This window comes from Glycine soja, chromosome 4 (genome assembly GCF_004193775.1).
Source record: "Glycine soja cultivar W05 chromosome 4, ASM419377v2, whole genome shotgun sequence".
Lineage (NCBI taxonomy): Eukaryota > Viridiplantae > Streptophyta > Magnoliopsida > Fabales > Fabaceae > Glycine > Glycine soja.
This window is the reverse complement of record NC_041005.1, coordinates 4,656,319-4,680,937: the sequence shown is the minus strand read 5'-3', so window position 1 is coordinate 4,680,937 and position 24,619 is coordinate 4,656,319. Positions and strand designations below refer to the sequence as shown.

The following is a 24,619-nucleotide window of genomic DNA, read 5'->3' as shown; positions in this document are numbered from 1 at the left end:
GTGGGGACCAACTTAAGATTTATATATCTTCATGGATCCATGCTGTATTTATTCCTTGAATGAGATACTTGAGTTTTGTTTAGAAATTTGTTTATAATGTTTGATAATTTAGTATATTGGAATACGCGTACTTTTACGTTATGCAACTTACGGATCTTTTATGGATTATGTTTATATGACATATTTGTATTCATGAAAAAAGTACATGTATTTTTATTAGTTAAACTAATTTAAAAAAATTAGTTTATTTTTTTTAAAAAAAAATTATAGTTTATTTTATTTTTTTTATAAATCAAATTTATTCGTCGTCAAATAATAGTGTTGACTCTTTTTATCCGTCTAACTTTGTGATGGTGTTTAAAATGTAATGAGTTGCAAATCTCATCAAAAGTAGTGATAGAGGATTTATGGATGTTGTTGTATAATAGTAGTATATGTTAATTTTAAATAAGAAATTGGGTTGCACTTTTTAATCTTTAATGGAGTATTGCGGGATGAACAACTCTAACCCTTCAATAATATTTTGTGATAATTATTATTTTTTTTTTATTAAAAAATCAAATTACTTTATCAGTTTGTTTGGTTCTACGCTTTAAATATAATTTAAAAAAGTTATTAATTATAGTTTTATACCTTAAGTTAAATGTGATATGATAAAAATTAAAAAATCTTAAATGTGATTCCTTAGTTCTCAATTGGGTTTTCAAACATGTTTTTTTATTATCAATGATTGACTTTTTAATAGATCTATAAGTGACTTTAATTAATTAAAATATTTGAATATAAAGATTAAATAAAAAATAATTTTTTAAATTGATAAAAATGACGTATTTATATAGACTGGATTCATGAATGCATGTATCAAAATGTTTTACTTAATGAAGTATCATATTAATTATGTTAACCATCAATAACATCTGTTTTTAATTAAATGGGTGGGTAAAAATGACCTTTTTTAGTCAGAAAAAAATGAAGAATTTGATTATAAAAAAAAACTATTAAAGAACAAAATTGCACGTGGGTTATATTTAGAGAAAAACTATTAAATTTAAATAGAAATTATTTAATATTAAAAGGTAACATGCATATTTCTTTTATGACTAAAATATATTTTTATCTCTATAAATATCGAAATGTTTTTCGTTTATCTCACTAAATTTTATATTTTTTAATACATTTTTTATCATTGCAAAATTAATATGTGTTAACTTGTAGTAAGTTAGGTTTGATTATATTTAAATCTAAGTGAGGACTATGCAAATAAGTCAATATATTAATTATGTAAATCATTGATCTTGGGTCACTAACATCTGTTTTTAATTAAATGGGCGGGTAAAAACGACATTTTTTTTAGTCAGAACAAAAATGAAGAATTTGATTATAACAAAAAAATTATTAAAGAACAAAATTGCACATGTGTTATATTTAGAGAAAAACTATAAAATTTAAATAGAAATTATTTAATATTAAAAGGTAATATGCATAATTCTTTTGACTAAAATATATTTTTGTTCCAATAAATATTAAAATGTTCTTTATTTGTCTCAATAAATTTTTTAGTATATTTTTTATCATTGTAAAATTAATATGTGTTAACTTGTAGTGGGTTAGGTTCGATTATATTTGACCCTGATAGTGAGTGCACAAATAACTCAATATATTAAAAGGTAATATGCATAATTGTTTTGACTAAAATATATTTTTGTTCCAATAAATATTAAAATGTTCTTTATTTGTCTCAATAAATTTTTTAGTATATTTTTTATCATTGTAAAATTAATATGTGTTAACTTGTAGTGAGTTAGGTTCGATTATCTTTTCTCAGCCTCTTCCTTATCACTTGTTTCCTTAGAAAAAAATAAGTTAACAAATCACAACTTTAACTTGTTTTAAAATATTTTTCCTAAAAATTAAGTATACATTTATTAACAAACTCTTGTATGTAACACATGTATACATGCACACACTACAAAATAATATTTAATACTGTATTTATACAACATAATAAATATTATATTCATTACATATAATATGTATATATTAAACGTGTGAAAATTTATATTAATAAATTTAATTAAAAAAATTGTCACTAACAAACACTAATACAAATTTAATATCTAAATATATACTAAAACATGTAGTAATGTTATTTTAACATTTAATTTTTATTTAAAAAAATGTTTATAAAATACATTTTAATAACTAAATTCAAACAAATTCGAATAAAGTACATATAATTAAATTGATAATACAAATAATATTTTATATCTTAATTTTCATGTTGATAATTATTTGAAATAAGTTACCGTGATTTATTTTAAAAATTTAAATTTTTATTATTATTCATCAATCATATTTTAAAATATAAAAATTCATATGCATAATTAGATAATTTTAAAATCATTTAAAATTTTACTATATGTTAATAATTTAATCTTTAACTTTTATTAATTGAACTTTTAATTATGGTAATTTAATTTTTATTTTTTAATAATATTTAAATAAAAAATTTAAAAGTATGCATAATATATTATACAATTTATTGTGCAAGTGAGCAATGTCTGCCTACCAGACTATAATAAGGTAATCCATTCCATTTTATCTCTCCTTTATTCAAAACACACTCCTTGTTACTTTGTCTTTTTATTTTTTGTCAAATTTTATTAATATACTTATTCATGTGGTTGGATTCAATGTTGTAGAAATTAAATTTTAGAAATGTGTAAACTTTTCATACTTCTGAATTTTTCTAAGTAAATTTTACTTCATACTAAGTTATTTAAGATTTTTATTGTAGGATAAATAGTTACATAATTAAAATTACTAGATAAATTAAATAAGAAAGAAAAATATTATGCTAGTTAAAAAAAAGGGTCAAATACTGTATAAAATTGAATACAAAATGATACAAATGGTGCATAAATAAAATACAAATCACAGAAAATACAAGTCAACTATAGGACTCCTTCTGTACGTCCTAAGAAATTATGAGTCATGTACTCTTTGTCTCAAGAAGTTATGACTCATCTCGATTATAAAAAAAACATATTTCACATTTATAAGAAAATTAATTAATTTTATTAAATTGTATTATTTTTAATTCAAAATAAATATTTTTTGTAAACTATTATTTATTTGAACTTGATATAAGTACAAAAAAGTCTTTGATCTTATAAAATGAAAAATATTTAGAGAGAATCTCGTTATATATAAGACATTAATTGAAATTTATTTAAATTTGAGATCAAAAATAAAAAAAAAGTTTTGTTACTTATATTCAAGACTAAAAAAATGTATTAAGAAGTTATAACTCATGAAATCTGTGCGTTAAGACGTTAATGACTCATGTACTTTATATGTTAGAAAGTTATCACTCATATTCTATGTGTTAGAAAGTTATGACTCATGTACACTGTGTTAAAAATTGTAACTAATGTAATCGAGCTGTGTTTATAAACTATTTGTTGAGTTTGTAGGACACCTTCTAGGACCTTTTCTTTCTAGTTTAAGTTTCATATTTTAGATTGGTAGTTTATAGAACTCTTGAGAAACTAACAAGGGGATATGATGTTCTATTTTGATGTGTTGATTTCATAGATTCTAGCCTTAGATGTTTTTTTTTTAATTAAGATCATTTATTTAAAGACTTATTCTTTTGTATGGATTTATGTTAACTTTTATTTTAAAATATTCTTGGTCATCTTAATTAATTTTATTTTGTTAATCACGTTAGCACGCGCTAAATTAACTACAGTTAGTGATAAGGAGTAAAAAGAATGATGAGAAAGAAAATGTGTGGACCTGACATTAAAAAAAATATATATTACAGTAACTAAGATCAAACAGAATTACATGGGCAAATTTAGAACTTACTTGAGCTCATTCAAAAATAATAATAAAAATCAATATTTGGTTTCTTTTTCACACTAAACTCTTTACTAAGCTCTATTTTCTCTTTCAGCATTCTTTGCACAACTTCTCTATTTAAAGGTAGGCAATTAAGGTAGATGGTTGGAAAGTTGTATTGGATAAAAGAATTGAACTCGAATGTCACAACTTAAACAGAGAAAATAAGATAATTTTAATGGTGAAACTTAGAAAAAAACAACAACACCTGGTGAGGAACTAACTATAAGATTGTGCCAACTCACTCTAATTAAAGAAGAGTCATACGATGATTAGAAACTTAGAACTAACAAGGACAAAAGAAGGTAAGACAAATGTAGGTCAATAAGAAGATCCTGCTTGAAAGGTGCGGTATAATCCAACTACCAATATATTCAATCATGGATTAAAAAATTATTTGACTAACGAATGAAAATATAGAATATATTATATTAGTGTATGCCCATATACCATAGACCGGGCAACAACATGAATGTTGGCTTTCATTTTCATTTAAATTGAAACACAGCATATCCTCCTTAGATTCCAAACATTTTAAAAGAAACAACTTAGGCACAGGCACATAAATTTTTTTTTTTACTAATCCAACCACCACATCCAATAATAGCCTTTCTTTTCCTAGTAGTTACAGTGAACTCTACCAACTATCACTTCTTGTCTTTAGAAAGTCATGCGCAATTAAAGCATAGTTGGTTATACTTTATAATTGGAAAGTCATACTTCATCTATCTCTCTCCAACCTTGATTGGTTATAAGGCATTCCCAATCATTTTTTGTACAAAAAAATATCGTGTTAAAATTATTATTATAATATAAAGCATAATCATGCAAGTAAATTGCAAATACAGTCAAATTCAGACATGCATATGGATATGCTGGGTAGTTTATTAAAATTACAAGCAATCTTAGGCACACTAACTGTAGCATCCATCAATGTGTTTTCATAAACTTTTTTAGAACAAGTTTTCACCATTAACTTTTTTCCTTGAAGCAACTTTCTCTACCTGAAAAAGAACCGAAACAAGTTTTACTTTTGGAAAACAAACATGTTTGTGAAAGCTTAATTTCCCAGAAACAATCGCCCATGTTTCAAAAGCTTTTTCAAGAAGCTAGCAAATAAGTGATTATTTCTCCAAAATAACTGAATCAAACATGCACTAAGTCACAGACTATGTGAATTGCTAATATATTGCTCCATGTTACTGATGCCAAGTCAACCATCATAGATGGATGGGCTCAGTCAGAATCCCAAGGCCCTGACAATATATGTAGATTCTGGAAAACTTGTCTGATCCCAAGAAGATTGAAAAATGAAAATCAGTTTATTTTGATTATAATGTCCTAATTCATTTTCAATTAATTACGTTATTGAACAAAAATAAATTTATGCAGGCTTGGTTCCAAAGCAAAAACTTATACATTCATGTCATACGACAGAGATGACTCCATTATTTTCATATGGGCATATGTTGTATCGCGCGTTAGAGTATAGGACATATTTGCATCAAATGATTGAATGTTGTTATTTTTTCAGTAGAGCAGAATCACGGTTTGAAGCACACGGCCGGCCTGAATGGAGTAAAAACATCTAGTCATTGGTCAAATCTAAGACAACAATGGGTAACTAGAAAATGATAGTTAAGCTCATCAATTCAATCCAAGCCACACCTTACCATTAGGAGCTTGAAAGAGTATGATTATGGGACCTGGACAATGGTTGGCATCCAAGCAAGTCAACCTTTTGATTCAGAGAAACATGTAATTTATCATATGAAATTCCAATGTTCATATTTACAAGTCTAGCTGTAACAGAGTAGCAATAAATCTTTCCGTGATTGAATGACTTGGTGAGACTTTGATAATCTGCAATTCACAAATGAGAACCGAACAGCCAAGGTGTGTGACTTGGAAAAGTTTGACTCTGATTCCATTTTTTATTTACTTGGTAGTTTAAACTAACTTATCCCATAATTAACGTGATCTGAAACTCTAATGTTTTCCTGATAGAGGGGAACAAGCATGAAAACATCCACCTGTAGTTTGACAGAAAACAGAATCCAGTTTTATATGACACATTTGATGCACTCCCATATATCAAGGATGCACCAAACCTACTTTGTTACTAAATTGTCAGTCATGATGTTCATGTTTGATCTCCTAATATGAATATATATGATTTCCATAGTAATAGTTGTATATCCAAATTGTATGATCAAAGTCAAGCATTATGCAGAGAAAGCATACCAAAACAACTATTCAAACTTAGTAAGCTAACCATTTCATGGAGTTCTGTGTGTCAAAACTACTAAGAGCTAACAATCCGTAGGCCTACCAAATAGATCACTTCTTAAAGCCAAAACTTATATTCCAAACTGTACTTAAAAAAAATTGAGTGAAAACAACACTGTTAAATTAATTAAAGGTCAACCAGATTGAAACAAATCATCAATATAACACAGCAATAAATCTATATCTATATATTTATTTTATATATAATAGATTTATATATATTTATATATTAATATAATATAATATAATGTATTAATAATACTATAATATAATATATAATAAGATAATACATATACACAAACACATCTTGCATGAAAATAGTGACTCACGAGTGAAATTTTATGATAAAGATTGAATGTTAACATGCAGAAGTAGACTTACGGTCCGAATGGAAGTGTGCGAGAAACCACTGGGAACAATCTCCTCTGAGACATTTGAAAGCATCCTGCACATAATAAAAGTATTTGTCAAACACCCGGACCTACATTAAAACGAAACCCTAGGTTGCGGTGTTCTGAGTCCGTTTCTTTCTTTCTCTTTTTTTTTTTTTTTTGTCTATGACGAGGAGGTTTACCAGGAGGACAATCTTGAGTTTGAGTCTGGATTTGGTAACATCATTGTCGTGGATAACCTCCGCTGGATCTGGATACCGTAAGACACATGCAACAACACGAAAAGCGTCGGATAAGGGGATGTGACCTCGTTCCGAGGGAGAAGTTTGAGAAGCTGGAAGGAGTGGTTCGGAAAATTTATAGTCAGATTGGTGTTATCAAGGAGGATGGCCTCTGGATGCCTATTTATCCTGAAACCGAGAAAACCCTAGGTTACTGCTTCATTGAGTACAATACCCCTCAGGTATACACTCTCTTTCTTCAATGTACCTGGACATAGTGAAATCTAAACAAATTGTTTGTTGTTAGTGATTTTAATGTCAATTGTGTTGTTGAAAGTGATTTTTAGTGGATATGATATTGGATTGGGTGTTGTTTTTTTTATTTGGTGTGGTTAAATTCGGTGTTTATTTTTCTTAGGAAGCTGAGCTTGCTAAGGAGAAGACTCATGGGTACAAATTGGACCGGGCACACATATTTGCCGTGAGCATGTTTGATGACTTTGACAGATTCATGAAGGTGCCTAATGAGTGGGCTCCTCCTGAAACTAAGCCATATACTCCAGGGGTAAGGTTCATATGCTTTTCTTTTCTGCTTTCTGCCTCTTACTATAGATGGTCATGCTTATATTTTAATGTATTATTGTATTTCCTACTACATATTGTAGCCATGACTTAAGCCTAGTTTTGTCTCAATCACCAATTGTCGCCTTTTAATACTATGATAATTAGGATTGTATGATGCTTTTTGCTAGTTTTGCATCCTATATATATATATATATATATATATATATATTCGCGTGTGTGTTTATTTTGCACATTTAAAATGTGATTAAATGTAGACACTGCCTCCTTTTTAATTTGGTTCTGCTGATATTAATATTAGTATTTAGATGAATTAAAGCATTTTCAGGCTTTCTCATGAACTACCCTTCTATGTGGAATTGTGAATACAATTGCTTTACTAGTTGTATAACTTAAAAGTTTGAAAAATATGTTTGTATGTTAGTTATGATTTAGTAGATTTTGCTCTGGAACATTATTGATATTTCTGATGCTCTTTGGTGTTTGTATCTCTTCCAGGAAAATCTTCAAGACTGGCTCACTGATGCAAAGGCCAGGGACCAGTTTGTGATTCGTGCTGGTTCAGATACTGAGGTTCTATGGAACGATGCCAGGCATTTAAAGCCTGATCCCGTTTATAAGCGAGCAGTGAGTGGGCATTTTAGTATCTTGTACTATTTAATATTTACTAGTGCCCTACTTTTACATGATTTTGTATTGCTGCTTGCCTGGGTGTTCATGTATTTTTTTAATTACAGTTTGGACAGAGTTTTGTGCAATGGTCTCCTTTGGGGACATACTTGGCCACTGTTCATAGACAGGGGGCAGCAGTCTGGGGAGGTGCTGCCAGTTTCAATAAACTTATGCGTTATTCGCATCCTCAGGCTTTCTTTGAGATTTATTCTGTATCATTGTTTGGCACACTTTTTTTTTCATACTTGTGATTATTTATATTGATATTAATATAAAACACAGGTAAAACTTATTGATTTTTCGCCTGGTGAGAAGTATTTGGTAACATATATTAGCCATGAACCAAGCAATCCCCGAGATGCCAATGTGAGTGCTTTCTTCTTTGCTTGTTTTTCTTTTATAATATTATAGGCACTGTTCCTTACACTGACTATTTATTTTTTTGTAGAGAGTTGTGATAAATATATTTGATGTGAGGACTGGTAAAGTGATGAGGGACTTAGGAAGTGCTGATGATTTTGCAGTCGGAGGTGCTGGGGGTGTCACTGGAGTTTCATGGTCTGTTTTCAAATACTATTTGTTTTCTTTATTTTTATGTAGTTCAAGCAATTATTTTTGCATCTGTCATGTGTCTAATGCAGTTATTCATTCTTGTCATTTTCTTTGCAGATGGATTGGTGGAAGAGATGATAAAATACTTTGCAAGGATGGGAAAAAATGTACTCTCCGTGTATGAGACAGAGACATTTTCTCTTGTTTGGATGGACCAATTCACTAAGATAGTTCATTTTTTCAAGGAATTTAAAAGGATTTATGATAAAATAACTTGTTTTGATAGAGTATTTGAAAGAAGATTTAACTTTTGATGTTTTTATAAATCATTTTGATTGACTAAAACGTGGGATTTCAAATTCTCTCAAAATATTAAAATTTAAAATTACTTTTTCGGAGATGCTCACTCTAACTTACGTTCCTGCTTGCGATTCTTTCTCACTCAACACTCACAACTAAAGGTGACTAAAGTTTTTACAGCTGACATCGACATAAGTTGTTTTTCACTGATGTTGACTAAGCTTTTTTCAATCAAAATTTTTTTGTATGATGTCAACCAAAGTTATTTTTTGCCGATATCGGCTAAGATTTTTTTAGATGATGTTGGTTAGGATTATTTTCTCATTGACGTTAGTCATGGGAAATTTTTGCTAACGTCGGCCAAGGATTTTTTTTGCGTTGTCATCTAGGTTTTTTTAGTTGATGTTAACCAATGATTTTTTTGGCCGATGTTGGTTAGATTTTTTCTATTGATATCGATCATGACTAACTTTTGAGCAGACACCTGCTAGGGTTTTTTAGTCGACATCAGCTAGGTTTTTCCTGCCAACATTAGCCAAAGCTATTTTTTAGCCAATATCGGCTAGGGTTATTTTTTAGCTGATGTTAGCTAGGGTATTTTGGCTGATGTCGACTAGATTTTCTTAGCTGACGTCGATTAGGATTTTTTTGTTGACATCGACTAGGGTTTTCTAGCTGACATCAGTCATGGCTATTTCTTAATCACATCAGCTAGGTTTTTTGGTTGATGTTGGCTAGGGCTTTTTCTGCTAACACCAGCTAGGTATTTTTGACCGACATCAGACATGACTATTTTTAGTTGACATCAACTAGGTTCTTACATTCGACATCCATTAGATTTTTTTCGGTCGACATCGGTCAGAGTTGTTTTTTAGCCAACATCAGTCAAGGCTATTTTATAGCCAATGTTGGGTAGGGTTTTTTATCCGGCATTGGTCATGACTATTTTTTAGTCAATCTCGACTAGGGATTTTTTGGTCAACGTTGACCAATGATATTTTTTGGCCGACATAGGGTAGGTTCTATTGGTTGGCATCAACCAAACTATTTTTTAGCCAATGTTAGGTAGATTTTTATGTCAACGTCTGCTAGGATTTTTTAGGTCAACGTTGACTAAAAATAACCTTAGTCAATGTTGTTCGAAAAGACCCTAGTCGATGCCGGCCAAACAAACTCTAGTCGACATTAGTTAAAAAACCTAGTCAACATCGGCTGAAAAATAAACTCAACTAGCGTTAGCTGAAAAATAGTTTCGACTGACGTCAGCTAACAACTATTCCCAACATACTGACAAAAAAAACTCTATTTGATGTCGACAAAAAAATAACCTTAGTTGATGTTGGTTTAAAAACATCATTGGTTGTGATCAGGTAAAAATTGAAAAAAATTAATTAATATTAAAAATTAGATTGTGATTATTTTCTATAAAGTTTAATATTAAAATTTCATCTATTTAAAATATAAAATTAAAATTTTGCATATGAAAAAAATTGAATTGTTCTATCCAAATAAAGAATTTAAAAGAGAATAAATTTGAATTGATTTATCCAAATAAAATATTCAAAGAACGAAGAAAATTAAAATCAAAGCAATTTAAATTCTATGCATTTCAAATTTTTTGAAATTTTGAAATTAACACAGAGTAAAGGTTGAAAATATAATGGATTTCTGCTGGTCTTCTACTGATCCAATTATTGCTCTTGTTGTTCCTGATATGGGAGGTGGTAACCAGCCTGCCAGGGTAAGTATGTATTTTTTCTTTCATGTAGGTCTATTGAAGTTTTATTTTACTTGGTTATTGTAATGAATGGTCATATATTATTTATTAATTATTTTATATTTATGTTCTTTGACATATTTATAGGTTAGTCTGATTCAAATCCCCAGCAAAGAGGAACTCAGGCAGAAGAACCTTTTCAGTGTCGGTGACTGCAAGATGTACTGGCAAAGCAATGGAGACTACCTCGCTGTTAATGTGGAGAGGTACACGAAAACAAAAAAAAAAGCACATATACAGGCTTTGAGCTTTTCCGTATAAAAGAACGGGATATACCAATTGAAGTTTTGGAGCTTGAGAATAAGAATGATAAGATCATAGCGTTTGCTTGGGAGCCAAAGGGCCACAGGTTTGCAGTTATTCATGGTGATAACCCTAAGCCTAATGTCATTTACTCCATGCGTACTGGTCAGAACAGCCAAGTTTCAAAACTCACTACTCTGAAGGGCAAGCAAGCAAATGCTCTGTTTTGGTCACCTGCTGGTCGCTACATTGTACTAGCTGGGTTGAAAGGCTTCAATGGACAGTTGGAATTTTACAACGTTGATGAACTTAAAACCATGGCTACTGCTGAACATTTTATGGCAACAGATATTGAATGGGATCCAACTGGAAGGTATATGGTCTATCTGAATGAATAATGATATTGCTAATAAAGGCAGCTCATAGGTTAATCTTTTGTAAAATCAGTCTAAAATTGTATTTACCTTAGTCATCAAAGTGTTTGGTATTTGCCACTTCACTGAAAAAGTACTTATTATGGTTTGTTAATTATCCCAAGCTTATATTGCTTTCTCTTTATGCCGCAGGTATGTTGCAACTGCTGTGACTTCAGTTCATGAAATGGAGAATGGTTTCAGTATGGTCTTTCAATGGCAAACATCTATATCGGATTCTGAAGGATCACTTATTTCAGGTACTTTGACATCTGCACTTGATGTATTGTTTGGCAATTATACTTGTATTACCGTGGTACAAGGAATGATGTGTGAATGTTCATACAATGATAGGTTTGGACATCGTAATGCTCCATTTTTGAATCTATGTTTTGGTAGTATAAATTTTTGTAATAGCAGAATTTACTCAGCATTGAAATCTGCATGTTATTTGGCACTCAATGCCTTTATTGTGTAATTCTGTGCTAGTCATTTGTGTGGATACTTATCAATCACACTTTCGTATTAGTTTTTCTTTTGCTATATAGTTCTTATGGAGACCAAGGCCGCCATCTTTCTTGACTCCTGAGAAAGAGGAAGAGATTGCCAAGAACTTGAAGAAGTACAGCATATACGAGGCAGAAGATCAAGATGTTTCGTTGCCGCTGAGTGAGCAGGAGCGTGAGAAGTGTAGGATGTTGAAAGAAGATTGGGACAAGTGGGTTAACGAATGGAAGCAGATCCACGAAGAGAGTTTACAGAGGCAAAAGCTCAGGGATGGAGAGGCTAGCGATGAAGAGGAAGAATATGAGGCAAAGGACATGGAGGTGGAGGAAGTGATGGATGTAACAGAAGAGGTCCTTCACCTTGAGTATGGTCATTGGTCAAGAGTGAGTTTTATAGCTGGACTACATTTTATTCACTTGTCCAGGTTTAGTTGGGCAGCTTACTTCGATTTCATCTTTCATTTGTTTCTTTTTTACGTGGAAGGAATTCCTTTTACTGTCAAATTTAACGTGAAAGACATTTTTGCTGTCTCCTTAGGGGAAAGTGTTCACTCATATACCTCGCTGCCTTCGAACTAACATGCATGAAATATGTGGAGTTAAATTATTATTTTTATATGTTGCTTTGTACATTTTTTTTATGTGTTTATACTTAGCGGTGTTTTGGATTAACTTATTTGAGCTTATGGAAGTAACTTTATAAATTTTTATAGACAAGTTTATCAAAATATTTTAATTTATTCCAACAAGTTTTAAATTCAATTTTATGAATAAGTTCTCATTTGATAAGAATTTTTATCGATTGAGTAATAAGTTATTTATCCATAATGCATTTTAGGTCACGTTGTGTTTTTGTGTTTTGTATATATGAAGAGTCAATTTATTAGAGACAATCTCTTTGAAATATTATAATCACATCTTATAAAAAAAGAAAAAAAGATGTCGGCCTATACAAGTGTACGAAGTATTCAAAACAGAAGCTTGACAATCAACTTAGATAATAGGTTGTTAAAATAATTAATATAGTTATATATAATATTAATTTTTAATATATATTCAATACACATATTAATTTACATAATAAATTTTGTAACAATTTATTTTGATCTAGTAATATAAATTTTTATATATATAAATTTTTATTAAACTTATTTTTTTTAATAATATATTTTTTTACATATATAAATTTTAAATAAAAATTATAGATTTAATAAAAAAAATTATATATGTAAAAAAAATATTAGATCAAAATTAATTATATAAATTTATATGTGCATTAAATATATATTAGAAATTTTAGTATTATATATAATAATATTAATTATTTTCTAACATAATTGATCTATTACTTTAGTTAATTCTAGCTTCATGTCAGGTCAAAGAAAATGTTATTTGCATAATTTTTTATATACTTTTTACGAGATGAAAGTTATTATAAATTACAAAAAATTTGTAAATGTCAATTTTTATTTAATGATTTTACACTTATAATTTTGTAGATTTAAATAATTTTAACTTATTGTAAAAAATGTGTTATTAGTATTCTTTCTATACAAATACCTTGTAACATGTTTTCCCTAAGTGTTAATTAACATTAAGGCGTGCACCGATCTTTTTTCTTCACCGAAATCCAAAGACAAAAATAATGTTATTGAACTTGGATTTTGGTTTAATCAAGTTAATACGAGGCTTGTTCAATATTCTTAATTTCTTACTATTATTCTCCAAAGTGCATCTCTTTCTTGAGTGGAGGTTAACACATAACACCTTCGTTGACTCCACCCTCCTACCTTTTGTTTTCCATTCTTTATTGCAACCAAGGGAATTTGATCCGTTCATGTCTCCATCCATTATCATTAGGCCACTAGCTACCTTTGGCAATTGCAACACATGTTGTGTGAATGTGTGGTGGCCTATGCATTGTATTTGCAGACTCGGGCTATATGCTGTAGCTGTATTGGAAGAATTGAGTTAAATAAATAAGTCCTCGGAATCTCTGTCAATGCTGTGAGCGCAGAAAATCCAATGCCACCTCCAAAAGCCATGAGTTGAATGACAATCAACTCACTTCTTTTTTTCCTTCTTTCTTTTCCATATTTTTACTTTCATATCACATTTTGCTATGTAAATTATATTTTGAAAAATAACATCATAAATTTAAGATTTCAATAGATATATATTATTGGTATAATAAATTTATCATTCTTAATAATTTATAATTGAATGGTAAAGTAAAAAATCTTTATTATTATCTTCATATGAGAAATAAAAAGATAATAAAAGTTAGTGGCTGATTTGTGAAAGTAATTATAAAAATTAAGTAATAAATTATGAGTATAGTTATAAAGATAAAATTGGTATAGAAATATATACAATAAAACACCATATTTCCTTTATATATAAATATAGATACAAATTACCACAAACAAACTAGCTTTAATTATGTTCTCCAACTAAATTTGAAGTCAACGATATCATTGTTTATTCTTTTGTGATGCACAACGATTTGTTTAGACAATATTATCCTGGCCTAGCTAGTTATGTGTAGATTAATAAAACAAACAGATAGGCATGGTAGTAGATTTCAATGTAGGCAAAGTGGCCATGTTGAGAAAGGCAGAAAGGTATTGTTATCCGTGAGAAGAAGACTAGGGTGAAGTCAAGTCACGAGAGAATTGCCAACTGCAAGCAACCTAGCTTTTCTTGGACTAATACCATCACCTGACAACTGTTGAGGTTGAGGATGTGGTCCTGTACGTAACGTTATGTTTACCACTCTATGCAAGTTCGTGGCATTTCTTGGAGTATGGCCTCAACTACGTGACAAAGACACATCATGTGTGCAAAGAGGATTTCATGCACAACGATTGTGATGATACATTTAACTAGGTTACAAAAATTAGGTTGTGACAAACATCAGTGGTAAGAATTTTGAAAGTAGAACAGTATAGTAGTGGGCATTGTTCATTCCATTGATTTTAAGCAAATGATGGGTTAACTATCTAGTTACGTGGCATGTACGTAGGTGTTGAATATTGGTGTAGTTCCCATCAACCGTCTTCCCAAAATCCCAAGTTTCATATCCGGATAACCAAAGTGAAAATATATTAAATATTAAATTTATAAGCTTAATTAAAAAAAAATATAAAGACAGAGTGGTGTCTAAAACTGTTGAACTAATATTCCAGCTATCTATTATGCATGGCAATTAAAATATAGTTTTAAATTGTTTTCGAAAGAATATTTCGTATAAATTGTTAGAAAAAATTGTATACTCTTCTATTAAAAAAAGGTCATCGACCCACCTTTACTTATTATATGATAATGATGTGATTAGACGACTCGCATATAACTGTTACATCATTTTGGAGAAAAAATAATTATTATTATATATGCATATTTAATAGAGAAATTAGTTTTTTTTTAGATAAAAATAATACTATGTATAGGTGTATACATCACATTTTAGGATTATGAACGTATGAATTACATAAAAGCAATAGGAAAAAGAAATGTGTTATATTATCCATAGTTTTAATAAAAATGTTCAGTCATCAATCAAAGCTACACGAGTTAGAATGTGACAATTGATGGTGCACATATGGCACTCCAGTAAGGAACCATCAAAATGTCAAAATGTCTCTTTTTTTTTTTGAGAGGTTATGCTAGCAAGTTAGCAATAAGACTTGTATTGGATCCTTTGGATAATCAAAATTTGCCAAATTATGTAAATTTAGAATACAAATGCATAAGAAAAAAATTTAAGGGCATAATTTGCAAAAGAATTAAAATTTGGACAAAAAGTGTAATTTAGAAAATTTAATATTAGAAACCAGTTTTTTTTGTAGAATTCTCATTTTTGGTAGAAATATTAGAAATCAGTTTGATTGATCATTACGATTTCAGAAAGTATTTTGTCATTTTATTTATTCATGAGACTAATTTGATCTTAATTTTAAAGATTAAATTGATTGATAATATACAATTTCAAGGACCATTTTACCACACTTCACCATAAAAAAAAAAGGACTACTTTAGTAATTATAAATTTTAGTAACCAATTTAACTCACCAATACAATTTTAAAGATTAAAGTGGCGATTCACAATCTTAGAGAATTTAATTAGCACGCTTAGCATTAACTTTCATTAACTGATCTTGTAAAAAACAAAAACTTTCCTTAACTGATAAAGTAATTATATGTAAGCATTTATTCACTTTAAACATGCTATTAATACTAATTATTTTTCTTTATCTTTCCCTTTTTATTATATCATATAATTTGTCTTATTTATTGTATCTTTTTTTTTTTCTTATTTTATTAGGCTTCAATTAGATTTGTGGCGTTTACAGATCATTTGTTATTCTGATATGTACTCCCTTCAATAATGTTCTTTGAGTATAATACAAGAAACATTATTTCTACAATTTTTTTACGTTTAATTTGTAATAGCCGTTTTTTTCAGCAATTACAATTATATATGCAAAAAAAAAATCGCTTTGAAAACAAAAATCATAAATTATAACTCACACATCATGATTCTTTGAAAAATCACAAAAATTTTCTTTGTGCTGTCAATTCAGTGACCAATGCCTTGAAAGTACTGCAACAAATTCAAGCAGCACATAATGTTTCCAAACTTAAAAAGGTAATGAATCATGATTGCTGAGCTGACAAAATAAACGAAAGGGAGATATAAAAAATAAGAAATATGACAAGATATCACATAAAAAAGAAATAAAAATTCAGAGAATAATTTTATTGTATTTTAGATTAAAAGTGACATATTTAAATAAACGTAATATTATCAATAAATAATGTTAGAGATTATTTAAAAAAAATTAAATTTTATATAAACTAAAACAAATAAAGCATTTTTTAGATAATTAAAATTAAATCTAATGATTATATTTATAGAGATAACCAACCACGCTTTATCCATTTAAAAACACTGCTAGAGAGTTGGGTTCCTTACGTGTAACAACACTAAGTAAAAATAAAAGAGGAGATGCCATATGTCGAAATAGTCTTGATCCTACGGAACACAGTATATACTAATAAGGAACATGTTGAGTGGATATCTCGTTCTAGAATATAAGGAGATGAAAAAAAAAGAAAAAAATCATGACAAATATCATAAGAGATATGATAAAATAATAAAATCTGTCAAAAAAATGATAAAATAAAAAAAGCAAGTGTATAAATATAATAATAAATAATCTGGTTAGACTTTTATTATAAATACTATTTTAGAAATGGCTAAAATAAAATTTTAGTGTCATATATAAATTTTTTAAGTTTAAAAAGTTTTTATTGTGAAATGTTGCTATTAGACTAAATTAGTTTTTCTTGTCAGTTTATTACACTAATGGTGAACTTGATGACACATAAATGTGACATCAAATTGTCATTTTACGCGACAACCAAAATTAATACATTAGAAATAAAATTTGACAGAAGACCGATTTACTCTAATAAATATACTTTAAGGAACTTGATCAAATTTGACAAAAAATTTAAATAAAAGATCAAAGTTTTTTTTTTAAACTTATAAAAATCAAACATAATCACTTTTAAGAACTCTAAATTGAGAGACTCAAGATACCATAACAAAATTTTAGAATCTACCACATAGGAGACAAAAAGAAAGTCACCTTTTATTTATTGAATGTAATTAAGTTAAAGATGAGAGAATCAATAATTCTACATTGAGAATATAATTAGGTTCAAGGTTATAGATTAAATTATCCGAGTATAAATCGTTCACTCATTATGTTTGATCGATTTATCTTAATAGATTGTGTACATCCCTTTAAGAATTGAGTTTAAAAGATGTGAATATGATCGGATGACCTACGTTCTTAGATAATTTATCAAAAATTGTTGACACGACTAATTGGATCCTTATATTCTTTAATCAAAATTTAAAAGTTTAATTTGAATTTAGATATGAAATCATAATTAAAAATATTACCTTACCTTAAGATACGTCAATTCAGTAGAATGAAATTAGTTGAATATTAAATAAAAAAACCTTAAATACCTCCTAGTTATACCATTTTTTTTCTCTAACATTTGCATAAAAAATAAACTCTAAATACAAATGTGAGTCGACGACATTGAATTTGAAATGAAGGTATCAGCGGGCGTGTTGCCCACATATGTACACAACACACGGGACGGACCACACAGCACTCTGTTCTGATCACCACGAACCCGAACGAGCGACACGGTCCTTAGTTGGAGTCTTGAACCACAACCCAGGTGAGCTTTGTCTCTTCCCTCTTACTCTCATTTTCATTTTCATAACCCCCCAATGAACAACCCAACCATCTTTAACTCACATTTCCTTGCATTGCGCTCACTTTAAGAAATGGGGAATCCTCCAAACTTTTTCAAAATAAAAGCCTGCTCTCTGTTCTCTCTCTTCTTTCTATTCAATTTGGGTTGAGTTAAGTTGAGACTTGAGAGGTGTGATTCCCGTTACTCCTCACTACTTTGACCCGCTTTTTGTTTCTCTCTCTCTCTCTCTCTCTCTTTCATCCCCCTACTTCCATCTCAGACATCACATGCAATTTACAAAAGCAGGCGTTTTTTTTTTTTTAATTTAAAAAAACCACTATAACAAGTAGAAACTATAATGGTATGGGGGCACTATTTTCTTTCGCGTACTCAAGCAGAAAAGAAGAGTGAAAACTCTGACTGTGACTCCTCGTCAGAGCAGAGCACCACATTCAAAAAAATTCCCTTTTCTCATTGTCCTCCCTCCCTCTGCAAAACAAAAACAAACACATCTTAAAAATTCACTCTGTGTCTCCCACTCCTCAACAACCCCCTTTACTCGAGATTCCGTTTTTTTTTCCTCACAGCCTTTGCAACTTGTTGAAAATTTCAATTTTGGAATCGTTTCACCACTTAACGTGATCTGGGTTTGTTCCATATAAAGTTCAGCTCTTCCCAGATCCAACATTTTTTTATTTCCCCTTTTAATTCATCCATTCATTGTTTCTATTGAATTATCAGAAACCCGTTTTAATGAATTTCAAGTCATATATATATATATATGTGTGTGTGTGTGTGTGTGTGTGTGTGTGTTGCCTTTTGGATTTTCAATTGCTGAGTGATGAATAGATTGATGCTTTTGTTTTCTGTGTAATAAAAATCTTGTGGCTGTTATGGGTGGTGATGGTAGAGTTGAAGTTGTGAGTGGCAAGGGGTGTTCGAGGCTGTTTTCATCTTCACTTCCTTCATTCAGAGGTTTGCAACCATTGGAGCCAATGTCTCCTGCTTCCTCCCCTTTGCAAGTGCCATCATCAACTACTCCTTTTGCTGGTCTTGTCATCTGCGTTACTGGTTTATCTAAAGGTGTGGATTCATCATTCATCTATTCAATTTTCCATCTTTGGTTGGTTGGATTTAGTTTCGTTTTTCATGGCTTGACACTTTCTATTGCTTTTTCTTTTCTTTGTTCCACTAACCTTTTTGTTTGTATCAATCAATTACTTCAAGCCATTGGCTTAATTCTACATGAATGTTTTCTTAACATTTTATTTTTGAGAAAGTGAACCTTGATTCTCTCCTCTCACCTTTTTTTGATGATTCATGACAGAGGGGATGGGTGGATGGTGGTTGTCCTTCTTGACAATATAAGATGTCAAATAACACATGTTAGGACTTCTGAATTTAGACTTCTGTTATCTATCATTTCTGATTTATCTTTAACAGTGAGCAAATAGAAGAAAGGGTTGAGAAATGAGAGGTGCCTGTTTTGAATTATCTATTTGGTTGATAGTGATTAGTGCATGTTCTCTATGGAATCTATCTTCATCTGTCGTTTTCTATTTTGTCTTTTCTTCTTGGCATAAAACTGTTCATGTAGGAGGCTGAAAAGGTGTAGTTTAAGTTATCAGTGGAACTGATAATAGATATTTTGTGATATCCTTGTTTCCCCTCTCTCTGACAAGTTGAAGAGATATTAATACAGTTATGTTGTTTTCATTGGATTGGTGTTTTGGCAGAAGCAAGGAATCAGGTCATGGAGGCTACAGATAGATTAGGTGGACAGTATAGCCCCAATTTGCATCCTCGATGTACCCATTTGGTGGTTCAGATATCCTTTTCTCCTTAAATTATATGAATTTTCCTACATGGTGATAGCAATAGCATGATGCTGTACTAGGAAGATGCAATTCTTATATACTGTTATACACTGATTTCACTAAGGGAAAAAATTCTGTGACATTCAGAAAAATCTTTTCTTAACTTTCTTGGTTGTGTCAGAGAACAAAGTTTTGTACCTTATCAATTCTTCCACTTTATTTAAATTTATTTGTATCGAGTTCAGAAAGATGATGTTATGTTAGAGTGGATCTCTCATGACATGATCATAATGATTGCTTGCAGTCCATTATCATAGCATTGACATTTATTCAATACATTTTATGTTGAGTGGTTCACTGCTGTCATGAAATCTTTAACATCTAGTACAGTTTTGGTGGACGCAAGTTTGAGCATGCGCTGAAGCATGGAGCAAAAAATGGCCTCTTTGTTGTCACACTGGGTTGGTTTGTGGATAGTGTCAGGAAAAGTGGTAATTGAGTGCAACTGTTTCAACTGACATGTTATATATTTTGGTTAGCTTTCTTGGTGATTATGATTCATCCCTCATGTTATAGAGTCTCACACTACAGGAACCTGATACAACTTTCATATTTTGCATCTTTTCACCTTATGTGAAGCACTCAAAGTATTAGTCTAATTGTATTTAACAAACTAGACATTGTTGTTGTGATTACAGTCAGCAGTGCAGTTTTTGTTGATTATCTGTCTACACACTGCTGCTCATTCAGAGGACGAGTAATTAAGCTTAAATTGTTACACATACCTTTTCATTTCATTTTATTTTTTAAATCAAAGAGTCCATTGGATTTGTCTTATCAATAGCATATTTCTGCACTTGATCAACATATCATAAATAATCCAGTAAGGAACAGTTTCCTGTGGTCTCTAAGATCATACAGATTTTCATTTTTGCTGAGTAAAGCTCTCTCAGATTTGATTATGATAATTAAATAGCATTGTTGAACTATTGTAGCCGGAATGAGGTATGAATTTAAATTATGCTTGTTGATATTTGTAGTTGTTATAACCTGAATACATTTTCTTGTATCTGGTGCAGTGAGGTTGAGTGAATCACATTATAGAGTGAAGAGTTATGGGGATAACAACACGCATTTGGAGGATTTTAGACTGCTTCCTGAGTATACAAATGCTGAAAATTCTTGTCTTCCTGCAAGAATCCTCCAAACCAAGCAAGCTATTAGTGTTGAAGAACTTCAAAGATTCACTGGGAGAGAGTCTATCAGAAATTTGGACTCAACTTTGTCTGGCTGCTCCATCTATGTTGATCCAGGCATTTCATCTGAATTGCGAAACAAGGTAAAATTATGTTTCTGAGAACAAATACAGACATTTTGTAATCATACTAGCTATATGTGAAGTCTTTCACATGATACGGAGTCTGCTGAACAATAGTCAGTGTCAGTTTCTTGTTTTGGTTAACCTAGTGGTTTATTCCAGTGCTCTTGGCCAAGACATTTATTTGCTTTGCATTGTTTGATAGGTTATTGAGACTGCTTCAAGAGAAGGTGCTAGTTTGGTGGAACAATGGTTTGTTGGCTGCAATGTTAGTCATGTAGTAACTGAAGGGACATCAATCCAAAGATATCTTGGATACTCTAGTTACCTCATTACAGTAAGTGCTCCTACATTATATTTTAATATTTATTTAATCATTGAGAAAAAACTTTTGGAAGCATCCAACTTTCTGAAGCTCAGACTTTGCTTGTCCTACTATTTTGCTTTCTTAACTGTACTAGCACCACTCCTGGAAAACATTAATATGTTATTCATTATGGTACTCTAGGTATGCCTCTACAGTTTTATTTATATCACAATGAAGTTCTTTGTATATGATATGTCTCAGCCTCTGTGGGTTCTCAAAACAGCTAAGGAGAAATATGTGCGAAGGCTTGTTCGCATGTCTGTTGATTTGGCAAAGCAAGTTGGCCTGATGCTGGAAGATATCCATAATGGCATTTCAGGAAAGGTAATTTCTCAATATATTCCTTTACAATTTGGAATTCATTTTTTCTTTTTCCTATTGTGGTTTCCAGCTTAGTAAAACATTTTCAATCTAGTTTTTAAAATATTGCTATAAGGTGTTAATGCCCTAGGTTCTCTTCTTATCATGAAATTATGATATGAGTTTTATCAAAATATCAGGAAGTAATAAAGCAAAAAGTCCTTAACAATCTTCTGGATACTGAAAGTGAAGTCGGCTATGAAGAAAGACAACAAATTGTGAATTCTGCAAAAAATGGAGTCAGAAGTCGCCGTGGTCGCCGAATGCAGGTCATCCTTTTATTCACTTCTGTTTATTCTGTGGAGCTTGCCCTGAATATGCTACCTGTTAGGCCCTCTAAATAATAAAAAAAAAACAACAAAATCTTGTTCTATTATTTTTCTTGTTCCTAGATCTTGTTCTAAATTTGAAGCTTTTAGTCGTTTGCTATTCATGTGATTTGAGTTAATAATTTGACACATGTTACTATGCTAGAGTTTAGAGAAGTCTTATTCACACTAGATATTTCAAGTATGTAACATGAAACTTGGGTACCCCATTGGAAATTGAATCCCAAGCAGGATTATCTCTCCTCTTTATTCTCTCTTCCTTTTCAAATAGGGAAAATTACACTGACACATCCAGTGGTTTGTTAAATTTCACAAAATACCCGTTTGAAAGTTGAAACACATTACTCCGGGTTATCCTGTTACCCAAAAAATGCATTACACCATGTATCTCTATAAAGGGAGTTACTGTAAATGTCAAAAACGGTATTTCCAAGAAATCACAATGGGGTGTCAGGGTAATTTGGTCTTTCAATTAAGTATAAGAAAAGTATATTGCAATATTTTGCATCAAAATGTTGAGCTTGGAAAACTTTGATTCATAAAGTGTTAAAACTTGAAAGTATGACAGGACACAATGTGATAGAATACCCATTTGCTGACATTTCATGATTTCTTCTATAGAGGGTCAACTGATCAGTCAACAGGTTTGGAAAAGACAGAGCATCATTTTGTTCTACTGCTTGCTATAGTTGGAGCTATGGATTGATTGCTTATTTGATTTGAACATGGTTTTGCAGACTTGTCAGACTCCAATACGTCCTATAACACCCAACAACCTTCTAGACTCTATCTGCTGGTCTATATCCGAGTCGACTTCGGCTGCTTCCATTTATACAGACTCTTTCAGTGTTGAAGATCCTAGTGAAAACCATACTTCAATATTTTTTTATGCAAAAGGGGATGGCAAGGATTCGGAAGCTTCATTTTCAAACTCCACTCGTCCTCTGACAGAAAGGTTGTAATTAACTCCCCATGGCTTGTCTCACACCTTTTCCTTACGTAGTAAGATACAGCCAAATGATTGTTAGTCATCCAATCTTTTCTCGAATCTTTTGCAGTGAGAAATCCGAGTTGATATTTAAAAACCCTTTCCTTACCATACTATTCCCAATTGACCGATTTGCTGAGATGGGTCCTTCTTCAAGAACATTTTTCAGCCATAATGGTTTTAGGTGTCTTCAGGTGTTGGATCATATCCATGCATTTTATCAGGTAAAATATTTTATTCTTTTGGAAATGTGCATGCTTTATTATTTGCTCTCTCTAACAATTTGGTTTGTTTCTATCAAACTTTTTGTTATGATAGGAGAACATGTCAAGGGAAGAAATAGAAGCTGCAATTCATAGTGATTCAAGACACGCTGATAGGCTTCGATCAGTGTACTCTAGTAAGGAAACAGCAGAACATGGCTATGTACTGTTTAAAAGGGTCGAATTCTTGGGTAGTCGTACAAGTTTTGAAATGTTGAAGCGTGTAACTGGGGCCAACTCCTCCAACGTTTATGAGCTATTACTTAGGGCCTAAGGTAATTTTATTATACAAGGATTCCCCATATTGGTATGAATGGCCAAAAATGGGGAAATGTTTAGCTTGTCCCTAGAACAAATGAGAAAAAATGATTCATTAATATTTTAATATTATTTTTGTTATATTATTTAGAGGGAAGGGCAAAAGGTTATATGGTAAGAAGTTCGAAACTTGGACATCATTATCAACGCCAAACCCGGTCTTAAATATTTGAGTGATAAGGTCCTATAGAATGAATGTTTTGAATTATATTTTATACTCCGTTCATGTAAAGGTTTTTCTGCTTTGTGCATATAAATTAATGATAAATAGGATTATGATTTTATTTCTCTTCTCAAGATAGGTTAAATTATAATGATTTGCTGAATCTGTCTATTTTTCTTTTTACCGTGAACATACAAATTTTCTTATTATTAATGCGTACGGGAAATGGACACATCGATTTAAAAGATGAGGGCTGTTGAATTGTTTTAAATGGGAAGGTATATTTATAATGTGAAAAAAGAATACCCACAGGAAGGTTAAAATTCTGAAGATGTTGTATACTTGTATTCATTAGTAAGTGTATGGTTTATACACAAAAATATGAAATTCAGACTCATGACAAGCTATGCTCTAGGGTCTAATTACTTCAAAATTTAGACAAAATATAATTTTGATCCTTGGTAAACATGAATCTATGGATATTTGAAACTTCAGTATATTGGGAAAAGGCAGAATATTTGATGGAAGAACAAAGAATTCTTTTAAACTTACTATAACGGG

At 30.6% G+C, this 24,619-nt stretch overlaps 1 protein-coding gene and 1 pseudogene across 3 annotated transcripts; both read left to right on the top strand.

Moving 5' to 3' along the window:
• The first annotated feature begins 6,583 nt into the window (after nucleotides 1-6,583).
• On the top strand, nucleotides 6,584-12,432 carry LOC114408325 (annotated as a pseudogene).
• Nucleotides 12,433-17,997: 5,565 nt separating this feature from the next.
• LOC114408872 lies at nucleotides 17,998-24,112 on the top strand. Of its 3 annotated transcripts, none has more exons than XM_028372069.1 (11): nucleotides 17,998-18,117; nucleotides 19,046-19,218; nucleotides 19,872-19,963; nucleotides 20,341-20,443; nucleotides 21,032-21,291; nucleotides 21,476-21,607; nucleotides 21,839-21,961; nucleotides 22,138-22,266; nucleotides 23,064-23,281; nucleotides 23,385-23,538; nucleotides 23,633-24,112. In XM_028372069.1, exons 2-11 carry the CDS (start codon nucleotides 19,131-19,133, stop codon nucleotides 23,849-23,851), a joined length of 1,518 nt encoding a protein of 505 aa, XP_028227870.1. In that variant the 5' UTR covers nucleotides 17,998-18,117; nucleotides 19,046-19,130; the 3' UTR covers nucleotides 23,852-24,112. The 3 variants fall into 3 exon arrangements, with proteins under 3 accessions (XP_028227870.1, XP_028227869.1, XP_028227871.1); XM_028372070.1 differs by lacking the exon at nucleotides 17,998-18,117 and adding an exon at nucleotides 18,178-18,324; XM_028372068.1 differs by lacking the exon at nucleotides 17,998-18,117 and having other exon boundaries at nucleotides 18,177-19,218.
• The last annotated feature ends 507 nt before the right edge of the window (nucleotides 24,113-24,619 follow it).

What these genes read in the sequence shown, in the direction of transcription:
- LOC114408872 (XM_028372068.1), top strand. Translation starts at nt 19,029, where the DNA reads ATGGGTGGTGATGGTAGAGTTGAAGTTGTGAGTGGCAAGGGGTGTTCG. An exon ending in CGTTACTGGTTTATCTAAAG is followed by an intron (nt 19,219 to 19,871) that starts GTGTGGATTCAT and finishes GTGTTTTGGCAG; the next exon opens with AAGCAAGGAATCAGGTCATG. An exon ending in GTACCCATTTGGTGGTTCAG is followed by an intron (nt 19,964 to 20,340) that starts ATATCCTTTTCT and finishes AACATCTAGTAC; the next exon opens with AGTTTTGGTGGACGCAAGTT.